This window comes from Mus caroli, chromosome X (assembly GCF_900094665.2).
Source record: "Mus caroli chromosome X, CAROLI_EIJ_v1.1, whole genome shotgun sequence".
NCBI lineage: Eukaryota > Metazoa > Chordata > Mammalia > Rodentia > Muridae > Mus > Mus caroli.
The window spans coordinates 123,723,960-123,737,140 of record NC_034589.1 but is presented as its reverse complement, the minus strand read 5'-3'; the positions used below and the strand labels follow the sequence as shown (position 1 = coordinate 123,737,140).

The window sequence follows — 13,181 nt, the reverse complement described above, 5'->3', positions numbered from 1 at the left end:
ACCTAATAGTACCAACAGGAAAGCCTCAGGATGGCAAGGACCTAATAGTACCAACAGGAAAGCCTCAGGATGGCAAGGACCTAATAGTACCAACAAGAATGGACATCGAGGTCCCTCAACCATGCAAGGTGAGAAAGGACCAAGAAGGATGTGTGGTATTCCAAAAGACACTTTGTTAGATATATAGTCTGAAATGACTTTCTGTTTCAGGAAAGCTGTAACAAATCTGAAGTCATAAAAAATCTAGTTCTACAATTTCTGAAAGAGTAAGTACCCCTGGAACTACAAGAAATGTGGAGGAAGCTGAGCCAAGGTGAACTACCTAATCACATTTTGCCCATAGCTGATTTCATGTCTCTTAGGGTTCAGACCACAGAGATAACCTCTTCTATATTTTCTGCTCCTTACTTCTCCTAGGTACTACTTGTTTTATGACAATGGAGATCGACTTCGTCTTCTCGATGCTTACCATGACCAGGCCTGCTTCTCCTTGTCAGTTCCTTTTGATGTCAGTGACCCAGACCTGTGAGTATCACAGCTCAAGCTCTGTTCTGGAGCAGTGTGCCTCTCCTTAGAAAGTGCCTGTATTGAATAGAGCATGCTGTTCTCTTCCTCTTTTCTCCAAGGAACAACTTGGAAGAATATTTCAAATACAACAGAGATCTAAAGAGGCAGCAAGACTCAAGTAAGTGTGATGGAGAGGACTGGGCAGGGTAAGGGAGTGAAGGACACAATTTTCAGTGTCAATGGCTAGGTTGTATCATGCTTGTGACCTTTACCTCTTCACTCCTCTATAGACATGCGACTGCAGTTGCTGAAGCACACAAAACATGATATCGTGAACTCTCTTAGCTTGTTACCCAAAACTCAGCATGATCTTTGCTCTTTCTTGGTGGACTTGTTTCTCCACACGGTGAGTGTCTGGTTCTTCTGTAGGTCATACCCAGAAATCTGGACGTATGTAGGATCCTGTGCTCATGGCTCTTACCATCTTCCTTTTCAGGAAATGATGCTCTGTTTTTCTGTGAATGGACTATTCATGGAAGGTGGGTATCTGTAGAATTTCCTTTCTAGGTCCCCTGGTGCTTCCTCCACTAGATGGGTACCTCTGAGCAATTGGCCAGTTTCTCATTCCGTACCTTTCCTTCTTGTCCTCCTCTATGTTCTACTGCCCACAAACCATCCTAATCTAACTTGTCCATGCCTTTTTACCGAATTGCTCACAGGTAAGGGACCCAGTCTAAGGGGTTTGTTGCTTCTCATCCTAGCTCCATACTCTGTAGCTTTGGGCCAGTTTCATAAAATCTCCAGTTCTCTATTTGTAAAATGTGACTAATTAAACTTATATATGTGACAAATGTGAAAAAGACCAATCAAACACTGGAAGTGATTTATCCCAGGCTTCAAAATGTTGAAAGGAACACATCAAATGGCAATGAATTGCTCTCCCCATTCATGCCATACCCTCCTGACTCCAGGCCAATAACTGACTGGTTCTGACCCCTTCAGCATAAAACCCTGAATTGAGAATACTATTTGCATATGTAAATAAGGTGCTATCCTAAGAAAACATTATTGTTTCTTGTCCTTGAAGTGGAAGGAAAATTTCGAGGCTGCATCCGTGCCTTCACGAGGATCTTCATTGCTATCCCTTGCAGCGATTCAAGGTCTGCGTTGTGTTGCTTCTGAAATTCCTGCACATGCCCAAAGCCAGCAGTGAGACACTATGATAATCCAGTTCTCAGGATATTTTCAATATTCTAGAAGGCCAACAGATAGAGCCAACAATTAAGCTTTGTGTTTGAGAGTGTGGACTTTGGGATCAGGATACTAGGTTCCTTCCTGATAGAATATTTACATGTTGTGTCATTGGCCAAGATGTGGGACTTAGCTCTGATTCAGGGTCTTCCTTTGCTGTGCAGGGTAAATACATTGGGGTAAAATTCAAAACTCTAATCAAGTTGGTCTTTAAGAGGTTGAACTTTATATGGGATGGGTAGAAAGAGCCAAACAAGGATGTTGGGAGCCAGGCACAGATGGAATGTGGAAACCATCTGGTTAGTGATTGGCAGTTAATATAGGATTGCCATTGATAATGTAGGCTTATCCATTTCTTAACTTGCCTTAGAGTGCACTCTTCTTTCAGAATTTGCATCATAAACGATGAGCTGATTGTGAGGAATGCCAGTCCCAAAGAGATACAAAAGGCCTTCACGTCATTGCCTGTACCTGACACATCATTCAAGCCTTTACTCTCTGAAGAACAGCAGGAAATGGTGAAGTCTTTCTCTGTGCAATCTGGAATGAAACTTGACTGGTCTCAGAAGTGAGTATGGGGTTTGCAAAGAAATGGGTGGGGTGAGAGATCAAGCAAATAATGGTGCTTTGCAGGCAATTTGAAAAGTAATTGTGATATTTTACTTCCCCTCCCCAAAATAAATTTAGGAATGTGTGTCCTAATCTATACTGATATTTTAAAGGGATTTTGAAACACCACACCATCCATGTGGCATATCTTATATATGGAAAATCATGAGGAATAAACTAAGAAATGACTAGAAGTGAAAAACAAACACAAAATGTTTTTTTAATATAAGATTAATAATGCAATAATTATTTGCATTTCTGTATATTAAATATACCAAAACTACATTAAGAAAACAGTTTCATTTATAGAAGCATAAAGAGGAACAAGTACTAAGAAACTATAAGGGAGAGCAGGGGAATATAACAGATGAACAAAGTCTTCCCACCAGTATCTACTCACATTAACATGCTGAGTAGTATTCCCGCACCAACTGACCAGGATAAGAACTTGGAATGTCAGGTGGAAAACCACCATGTCTGCATCCTATAAGACAGAAAATGAAGAGCCTATGTGTCTTCATTACTGTTCTATTGCTATAAGGAGATATCATAACCAAGGCAAGTCTTAGTAAACATTTAATTGGGGTCTTGCTTACACTTTTCAAAGCTTATCCCATGATGATCATCATGACAGAAAGCAGACAGGCATGGGGCTGGAGCAGTTGCTAAGAGCTTTATATCCTGATCTGTGGGTTACAGAGAGAGACTTTTGAAGCTCACTCCCAGTGACATACCTCCTCTTAAATGGCCACACCTCCTACCTTCTCAAACAGTTCCACTCCCAGGGTGACTAAACATCAAAATGTATGAGTATATGGAAGTCATTTTCACTCAAACCACCATACCATGTCATATATGCTATCCATAGAACTACTTCACACTTGAGAAAAGGACCAGAGCTGAGATTTGAAAACCAATACCAGGCACTCCTCAGTAACACTGAAAGCTTCTTAGAGCCCCTACACCCTTAACACCATGCAAATAACTCATGACTGAACAAAAGGATCTGTATTAGTACAGGAGTAAAGAGGACAGCTACTATCACCCCTCCTCCATTGTGCAGTAATCAGTATAGGACAACTTCTAGATAATATATATATATATATCGCTTCAAGTAAGCTCAATGATCATAAAGTCAGAACTATTTCAAGAGTCTTACGAGAAACTTGACAAATGTTTAGGTTTTGATCATGTTTGCCTCTGTTTGCTAAGTACCTTCAGTTAAATTTACAATATGATAGATGGCATAAACTGGAGGCTAAAGCATGCAGAAGCATTAGTAAGCATGAAAAATAGAGCTTGGGAAAAAGTGAAGAATGGAGAGAGTTATGGGAACTCTGAGACAGTACTAAAGAGCAGAGATTTGAGTTATTGGTATTCAGGAAGGCATTTTCTCAACCTCCAAAGGAGTAGAAAGCTTATAAATAATAATAATGGAAAACTTCCTAAGTCTAGAGGAAGATATGAATATCCAGACACATGAAAATTAAGGGTCACAAAAAATCAAGGGTCACTATCCTAGTTTGTTTTCCTACTGTTGTGATAAATTCCATTGCCAAAAACAGTATAGGGAGGAAATGGCTTGTGTGGCTTGCACCTTACAGTCAGTCACCATGGAAACACAAAGCAGCAACATGAAGGCAGGGACTCAATCAGAGACCATAGAGAAATGCCGCTTACTGTTTTGCTCCCTACTTATCCTGCCTTCTTGTACAACTCTGGACCACCCATACAGGGCTAGGATTGCCCATACTGGGCTAACCCTTGCTACATCTATTAAAATCAAGAAAACATCACATAAACATACCTATAGGGCAGTCTTATGTAAGCAGTTCCCAAATTAGGGTTTCTTCTTCCAAGGTGCATCTAGTTCACAAGTGAGATTAATGATTATAATCACTGAACTTAACTGAGCAATTCTATCCTGAGATAATTTACAATGAATCTGTCGCAGTTATATGATAGATTCTTGTGAACTAGACACACCTTGGAAGAAGAAACCCCAGCTATGGAACTGATGACAGAGAAAAGTAATGATACTACCAAAGTCCAACTTGGTAACAGTTCTTTTAACATTACTTAAACAGGAACGTAGATGAAGAGCTGGTTAACAGCATAAATGACTCAAAGATAGTGGCATGGCCAAAACCCACGCCAGCATAGATGACAGTTCACAAAAGCAGGAAACCTAGAGTGCATTCCACAATCTGAAAGCAGCTCAAGAAGCTGAAAAGCATCCTTTGTTACACTGAGCTTCTAAGCAGCTTAGTTCATCTCTGCTTCTTCCAGACTACTTGGCTAGTCTGAGTGACTTCTAGGCAGCTCAGCTTGTCTCAGAGTGCCTTTTAACAGTCCTTACTGCTTATATAGAGTTGCTTCTCCACCCACTCACCACTCCTTCCTCACTCCTCTAGCATCCCCCTATGCTGGGCCATCAAGCCTCCCTACTCTCCCATTGATGCCAGTCAGATAAGGCCAACCTCTGCTATATATGTATCTGGAGTCCTGGCTCCCTCCATGCATACTCTTTGGTTGGTGGTTTAGACCCTGGGAGCTCTGGGTGGTCCAGTTAATTGATACTGTTCTTATGCGGTTGCAAACCCCTTCACCTCTTTCAGTACCTCCCCTAGCTCTTCCACTGCGGTCCCTGGGCACAGTCTGATGGTTGGCTGTAAGTATCTGCATCTATTTTGGTCAGGTGCTCTTAGGGAACAGCCATACCAGGCTCCTGTCAGCAAGTGCTTCATAGCATCAGCAATAAGTGAAAGTTTGGTGTCTACAGATAGAATGAATCCCTAGGTAGGTGGTCTCTGGATGGCCTTTCCTTCAGTCTCTGCTCTACTCTTTGTCCCTGTATTTTCTATAGACAGGAACAGTTTTGGGTTAAACATTTTGAGATGAGTGGGTGGCCCTATCTAGGGGCCATGTCTATCTACTGGAGGTGGTCTCTACAGGTTGTATCTCCCCTTTATTGGATATTTCTGCTAAAGTCATTGCCATTGGCTCCTGGGAGCCTCTCACTTCCCTGGAGTCTGGGACTTTCAGTGGCTATCCCAGTTCCTCATCCCCCTCTGCTACATGTTTCTATTCAATTTCCTGATCCTCTGTATGTCTATTCTTTCCAATACCTGTTCCTGCCCCCCTTTTCTTCCCTCCTTCTTCTCTTTTCCTCCCTGGTCCCTCCCTCCCTCTACCTCCTGTGATTATTTTGTTTCATGTTCTATGAAGGATTGAATATTTCTTATTTTGAGAACTTTCTATTCAGTCCCAAAGCAAATTTTTACTGCGATTGAGTTGTTTCCTTGATGTTCATGCTTTTTGGTTTTTGTTTTGTTTTGTTCTAGTATATTTTTTATACTAATCCTCTGTCAGATATATAGATGACACATATTTTCTCCTTTTCTTTGGGCTGCCTCTTCACTCAGTTGGGTTTCCTTCCTCTACAGAAACTTTGTAGGAAATCTTACAAAGTTCCATTTGTTAATTGTTGGTTTTGCTATCTGGAGTCCCATTCAGAAAGTTCTTATCCATACCTGTATCCTGTAGTATGCTCATGTTTTTTCCCCTGGAAGTTTGAGGATTTCAGGTTATATGTTGAGGTTCTTCATCCATTTGGAGTTGCTTTTTGTGCAGAGTGAGAGAAGAATATAGTTTCACTCTCCTGTAAGTGGATATCCAGTCTTTCTGGATTTTAACTATATGTTGAAGAAAACTTTCTTTTCTCCATCTGTATTTGTTTACCTTTGGCAAACATTCGGTGTCTGTAGTTGCATGTAGTTATATCTGGGCTTATTCTATTATATTGATCTATTCTATTGATCTTTTTGTCTGTCTTTGTGCCAATCCTCTGATGTTCTTATTACTGGGTTGTTTTTTTTTTTCTATAACTTGAAGTCAAGTGTGGTAATGCCTCCAGCAGTATTCTTACTGCTCAGAACTGCTTTGGCTAGACAGGGGCTTTTGTATTTTCATATGACTTTTGGATAGCTTTTCTTGTTTCTGTGAAGAATCAAGTTGCAAGTTTTACTGTGATTGTATTGACTTGGTAGATCATTTTGTAGAATACATGATTCACAATACTTTTTTTTCTGATTTGTAAATATAGGCCTTTCCACCTTCTAGTTTCTTCTACTATCTTTGTACAGAGTTCTTAAGTTTTCATCTCACATGTATTTCACTTCCTTGGTTAGGTACATTACAAGTTAATTTTGAGTCTGTTGCTAATGGAATTATTCCCATGATTTCTTTCTCAGTCTTAATGTCATTGGTATGCTAGAAGGCTAAGAATTTTGTAAGAGTGCTGCTTTGGTATCTTGCCTCTTTCCTGAAGGTATTTGTTGATTCTAAGAATTTTTCATGGTTGAATCATTAGTGTGTTCCCTTAGGTATAGAATCATATCATCTACAAATAAAAAGACACTTTTCCCCTTTCCTTCCCTAATTGCATCCCTTTACCTCTTTCTCTTATTAAAGTTCTAGATAAGGTTTCAAGAACTGTGTTGAAAAGAGGTGGAAAGAGTAGACACCCTTGTCTTCTCCCACTGATCTTAGTGCCTTGAATTTTTCACTGTTTAGCATAATGTTATCTATAAGGTTATTGTTTAAAACTTTTTCCATGCTGATATATGCCCCCTTAGTTCCTACTCTGATTAGGGCATTTATCAGGAAGCAGTGTGGGACTTTGTCAAAGGTGCTTTCTGTATCTATTCAGTTGATCATGTTCTTTCTGTCTCCCTAGGTGCCTTCAAGATAACGAGTGGGACTACACCAAAGCTGGTGAGGCCTTCACTGCTCTCCAGGTGATGTCTGAGAATCTAGTAGTAAAATATGGATGTTTCTATGCTTTCAACAAATGGAGATCAAATTCGGGGCTCTTCTAACATTTTAACTCTTTCCCTGCAGAATGAGGGCAAGATCCCAAAGGAATTCTTCAAATAAAAGGATACTAAAGATGTCCTATGGATAGAGTGTTCCTCCTCATCCACATTATTTCCCTTTATAAGGCCTTTCCCACACCTGGGAATAGAGAGAGGCCTGTCTGACCAAGAAGCAAAAGTTAACATGTAGACCAAGTAATATAACCCCCCTCTCCACATTGGCAGGTTTTCTGTCTCCCTCCAAAGTTGTTTGTGATTTCATAATAAAGAGTTTCTTTACCTTGCTTATTATGTCTTGAATTGCTTTTCTCCTGCTTAAGCCAAGAGCCAGAGGTACCAGGACCAACAGGACCTTTGTTTCCAAACTTCTACTGCTTTAACCTCTGGCTGGCCCCAAACAGATTGGTAAGGATTGCTTCGGTAGATACATTGTAAATAAATCCTCATGCAAAGGGTAAGAGCTACTTGCAGTGATGAGCTCTCCCGATGCTTCCTACTGTTTTTCTGCCTAACACTCTGTAAAGAGCTGTACAAAAAGTAGTATAAAAAAAACATTAGACCATGCTGGAGATCAGGAGAGTCAGCCTGTCTGTGGACACATTGTTCACAGGAAAGATGCAGGGTGCTCCATCACTATGGTTTTGAAGGAGGGCCTTCAGGCACAGTTGTCACTAACAAAACAATAGAGCACAGTCTTACTTTTTGGACAGTTCTATGGGACCTTTCTCAGAGAGGCAATTAGAAATCTCCAATTCTAGGCAAATGTTAAAAAATGAGGAATCTACAAAGTTTGTTTCCTGTCTCATGGATTTCCTCTTTTGTAATGTTTACACTAGACAATAAATGGGCACACGTTATGAAATTCAACTAAGAGTGATACAGAGTTTTGTAATTATAGGTCCTTAAATTGGGGCCTGCAGTCCTACACATTAAGTTACCCTTGGCCTTCACTGTGTTTGCTGTAATTGCCTACTATTTAACACTTGCAGTATTTCATGTGCATCGACAGCACTATATGATGGAGCATGGATTTCAATAAAGTATGAACTAAGGAGATAGTTTTCATGGCATAAAAGAATAATGCCTACTTTGTTCTTTTTAAGATAAAAGCACAAATATTTACTTAATATGAATTTTCAGGATAGAATAGAATTTTATAGAGGTTCACGCTAACTTTGTTCTTACATGTAAGAACTCAGACACAAGTTTCTGTAAGTCAGTTCTCAGTCATAACATGGAGGAAACAGGGCCCTGATGCACATTTGTTAGTCTCCTTATAAGAAATGGAGACGACCCCCACATGCGGTTGAGCATTCACATCGTTGGGCTTAACTCAGAGTCTCTGAGCTGCTGGATGTCTCTTCTGAACAGTGACCATGGAATTCATGGCGTGGCCTAACCAGTCCATCTGTCTATAATCACAATGATCCTAGACAGCTCAGACAGTACTACTTTCTGCCAATTCCCACAGTTCCTTACCCTCTTTCTAGTTCGAGGCCAGCCTGGTCTACAAAGTGAGTTCCAGGACAGCCAGAGCTATACAGAGAAACCCTGTCTCGAAAAACCAAAAAAAAAGAAAAAAAAGAAAAACCAAAAAAAAAAAAAAGAGAGAAATCTTTATATACACCACTCTTTTTTCTTTATTTTTATTTTATGAATATGGATGTTTTGGTTACATGTGTGCCTATGTACAGCATCTATGAAATGCTCAGTGAAGCCCAAAGAGAGCATAGGTTACTGTGGTATGAGAGTTACACATGGTTGGTACCCACTATGTGGATACTGGGAATTGAACCCAGGTCCTCTGTAAGATCAACAAGTGTTTTAACAGCTGAGCCAGCTCTCCAGCCATGTACATTATTTTTAAACACATCAATCATCATACATATTTCTTAGTGTTATATGAAATATTTTTATCATATACATACATTTATGTGAGTGTAAGTTTCATATGAATTGACTTATAATACCAGTGGCACACTTTAATACCTGTCATTTCCATTGTACCAGTTATTGAAATAAATCTGTATATATCCACTCCATATGCCATACATTTTGTTCTATTTTATTGTTTTCTCATACAATACATTCCAACCACAGTTTCCCCTCCCCCAACTTTTTCCAGTCTCTCTCCCTCCCCTCCCCCACATCCACCTCTATTCCATTTCCCTTCAAAAAGAAAAAGAGCAGGCCTCAAAGGAATAGCTACAGAATATTGCCTAACAAATCACAATAAGACTGGGCACAAACCCACCTATTGACAGGATGAGGCAACCTAGTAAGAAGAAAAGGGTCTCAAGCACAGGGAAAAGAGTCAGAGACAACCCTGCTCCCACTATTAGGAGTCCCAAAAGAACACCCAGCTATACAATCACAGGATGTATGCAGAGGATGTAGCTCAGTGCCATACAGGGTCCATGTTTGTCACTTCACTCTGAACCCCTATGAGCCCTGCTTAGTTAACTCTGTGGTTTGTGTTCTTGTTGCACCCCCCTTGGCTCCTACAATCTTTCCGTGCAGAACAGGAGGAAAAGGGATTGTCATACATTTTGGTCGGCTCTTCAGTGGTCATTTTCTCTCATTCTAGACGATTTTGCCTAGGTTAGGTTTGTTGCTGGGATAAAACACTGTCGGAAGGCAACTTGGGAAGTAGTGGGTTTATTTGGCTTGCACTTTCACATCATAACCCATCATTGAAGGAAGTGATGGCAGGAAACTCGAGGTGGGAACTAAAGCTGAGATAATGGAAGAATGCTGCTTGTGGGCTTGCATAGCCTGCATTCTTATAGCACCCCAGCCCTATTAATTAGTAAAATATTCCCAATGGCCAGTTTGGTGGAGAAATTTCTCCTACTAAGGTTCCCTCTTCCAAAGTCCCTCTAGCTCACTTCAAATTGACATAAACCTAGCCAGCAAAGTGTCAGTTTATATAATGATATTTTCTATAATGATTGTGTGAGTGTGGAGTCATCTAAATGCAGCAAATGGCAGCCATAACCAGGAAAGTCCATACAAATTGTCTTTTTTCCTTTCCCTGGACTTGGACACACACCAGTTCAGGAAAATGTGAGAGTCTGTGAGGCTACAGGCTATGAAACTCACTTGGCCATAGTTCCAAGAAAATACTTCCCCTATGTCACCCTAGTAGCTTCCTGCACACCACATGCAAAGATACCAAGGTAATAGCCACCTTGAAAAGGGGACATGTCTTCCAGGGCTTTAATGTGAGAGTAGAAGTGGACAAATCCCTGCCTCATTGTGGCCTAGGAATCTGTATGGAATTAGCCCCAGAAGCAACTATGGGAACTGGGTAAGTGGCGTTTGTCGAGTCCTTTTCTAGGATGGACTCTCCAGCTATTGTGTGAATTTCCTTTAAAATACTTCAAGTTCTCATGTCCCAACAGTTTCTCCCCAAATATTGTTGTTTTGGTTTTTTTGTCTTTTGTTTTTCTACCTGACACTCTTACTCCTGGGATACCTGCTTTTGTTCTACTCCACACTACACGATTGCTACTTTTGCAAACGTAGATTCCATTTGTCCTGTTTGATTGCGTGGAGGCTTTCCTAGATCGTTCCCAGGATGATCACAGTATTTACCTCCGTGTCGTGACCCTTCTGATGCCACTGCCCTGTAAGCCCTGTACTGTAAAAAGCCAATACCTGGGTGTGAACACTGTGTTCCCCACCCCCCAGAAATGACATCCAAGAGCAGAAGCTTTAAACCTAAGCTATGCAATGAAGAAAATGTGTATCCCAGGCCTTAGTTCTTTAGCTTCCACCCAAAATGTAACCAATCATATAAGGAGGAGGAATTTGTATCCAAGTGTGTCCTAGATTTAGAAAGGCTTTGATCTCACAATGACACCCCGCCCCCGGGAGTCTTGTATCATCACAATAAAGTAAATTAATTATATCCCCTGCAGTCCTATCTGGAAGGTTGTAGACCCTGGAGTGTCTGATCAGTTATCTCAAGGCCCAGGCTATTTTCACTGAAGGCCCCACTCCCTTCCTTTAATTGGGCTGAGTGCCCTGTCCCCTTTTTCTGTTCCACTGCCACAAACTCTGTTTGAATTTGAGAGGACACTGACTACTCTAATAAGGCTTTCCTCTTCTTTAGTAAGGACTCTGCAGGCCTCTGCAGATATCACTGTGTGTTCCACAAGAACCTGGAACAACTTCAGTGACTGCTGCAACCTCCACTCCCTGAGTCCGTGAGAGAAAAGTGAGGAGCAGACGGTTAGTGGACATCTGTGTGCTGTGTCACCTTGGATTCCTCTCACTAGAGGCAGTGAGGAAATGAAGCAAGGAGAGACATGGACTTAGAGAATCTGGGATTAGGTAGACTGGGATCATTAATGTCTGAGAGCCTTCAGCGCTCTGGAAATTTAAGTGTGTTTACTACATATAGTTTATCATGGATGCTGGATTAATGCATAAAGATAAACAAGGAAGGAGAGTTTTTTTATACAAATGAACAGGAGGCATGGCTAAGCAATTTCACTAGGAACCTTCAACAGGTTGAGCAGTCTTTATGCTGTAAGCATCGGAGGAGGAAGCCACAGTGGACATTTTCTGCTCACACTCAACAGCCACATTCAGACCACACTCAGCTTTGCCATCCCTCCTAATCTCACCTGGAAAAGTCTTCTGCACTCCCATAAGTCTGAGGCATTGGGGCCCTTGACATGTGTGCAGCCCTGTCAGACAGTCAAGGCAGTCAAGGCAGGAGACAGAACTCAACCCGGTGGTGGCTCTGGCAGGGCTCCTGCCTTTCTTCAGTGTCCTTCCAAAAGATGCACAGTCCCTTCTTTCTGGAGCTCCTGGAATGAGGAGACAAGGAGGACCCCCAGAACCTGTGATGTGGGTACAAAATGATATGGCAGAGTGCAAGAAAGGCACAATTAGTCAATGGATGAGAACATTACTCCAAGTCCACTATACAGGACCATGGCCAGCACTGACTTTCCTCTGCAGTAGAGATGAGTATGTATTGAGTTCTTCTAGTCCCCATATCCACTAAGATTCAGTGATACTATTTAAAAAAAAATTCCTGGTGAACATGGAGCTGTTAGGTTGAGGAGGCAAACACGGGCAAGGTGAATAATGAGCCAACAACAAAAATGTCCAGGGTTTCTTACTACCCTAAACTGCGACAAAGGATGGTGGTCATGCGATAATGCTCCATGATTTTGGGAGGGGTGTGTTGGGAGAGCTGAGTCGCACAGGTTGAAAAGCCTGCCTTTGTAACAAGATCTTCGTATGATGGTTGGTTTTCTAGTTCAAAGTGGGTTTTGTATGTCAAAAATATAGTGATAGGTATTTACTGCATCTAGCATTTTAAATCGAGCATTTTAAATATTCCTACCGAGGGTAGTTTCCCATGAGATTAGCATTTAATCACTAGGCCTTAAGTATATCAGCCTCTGTACTATAGGTAAGCAGACCTATCAATTAAAGTCTATCAGAGAAAGAAAAGACTGACCTCTATTAAGAAAAGAGAATTCAGCCAGCAGGTTGCCTTCAGATTGAAGGTTCAGCTCTTGGTTGGATCTTGGCCCAGTCATCCTTCCCTAAAGATTTTGTTCAGGATATACTATTGCAGCAGTCCTCAACCTGTGGCTTGCACATCAGATATCCTGCATATCAGATAAATACATTACAATTCATAACAGCAACATTTCAGTTATGAAGTAGCAATGGAATAATTTTATGATTAGGGTTCACCACAACACAAGGGACTGTATCAAACGGTCATAACATTAGGAAGTTTGAAGAAGTATTGTGTAAGCAGATTTCTTAAGATATGCGCCTGTCAGAAAAGCACCGGGGCAGCTGGGGCGCAGGGTAGGCTGACACTCGCCAGCTACCCACAACACACGCCACAGGATCTTAAGACTTCTGGTGAGTGGAGCACAGCTTCTGCTCCAATCCAATTGC

General features: G+C 41.2%; 1 protein-coding gene across 1 annotated transcript in view; it reads left to right on the top strand.

Annotated features, from left to right (window-relative positions):
* The window catches only part of LOC110286383 (nuclear RNA export factor 2-like), a 19,275-nt gene extending 11,804 nt beyond the window's left edge, over window positions 1-7,471 (top strand). Inside the window, exons 12-21 of the mRNA XM_021152753.1 lie at window positions 8-128; window positions 211-266; window positions 418-525; window positions 627-685; window positions 798-913; window positions 1,004-1,046; window positions 1,595-1,667; window positions 2,147-2,326; window positions 7,106-7,166; window positions 7,270-7,471. Coding sequence (XP_021008412.1) covers window positions 8-128; window positions 211-266; window positions 418-525; window positions 627-685; window positions 798-913; window positions 1,004-1,046; window positions 1,595-1,667; window positions 2,147-2,326; window positions 7,106-7,166; window positions 7,270-7,305 — 853 coding nt within the window. The 3' untranslated portion in view covers window positions 7,306-7,471. The remainder of the gene's footprint in view (window positions 1-7; window positions 129-210; window positions 267-417; window positions 526-626; window positions 686-797; window positions 914-1,003; window positions 1,047-1,594; window positions 1,668-2,146; window positions 2,327-7,105; window positions 7,167-7,269) is intronic.
* Window positions 7,472-13,181: the final 5,710 nt, after the last annotated feature.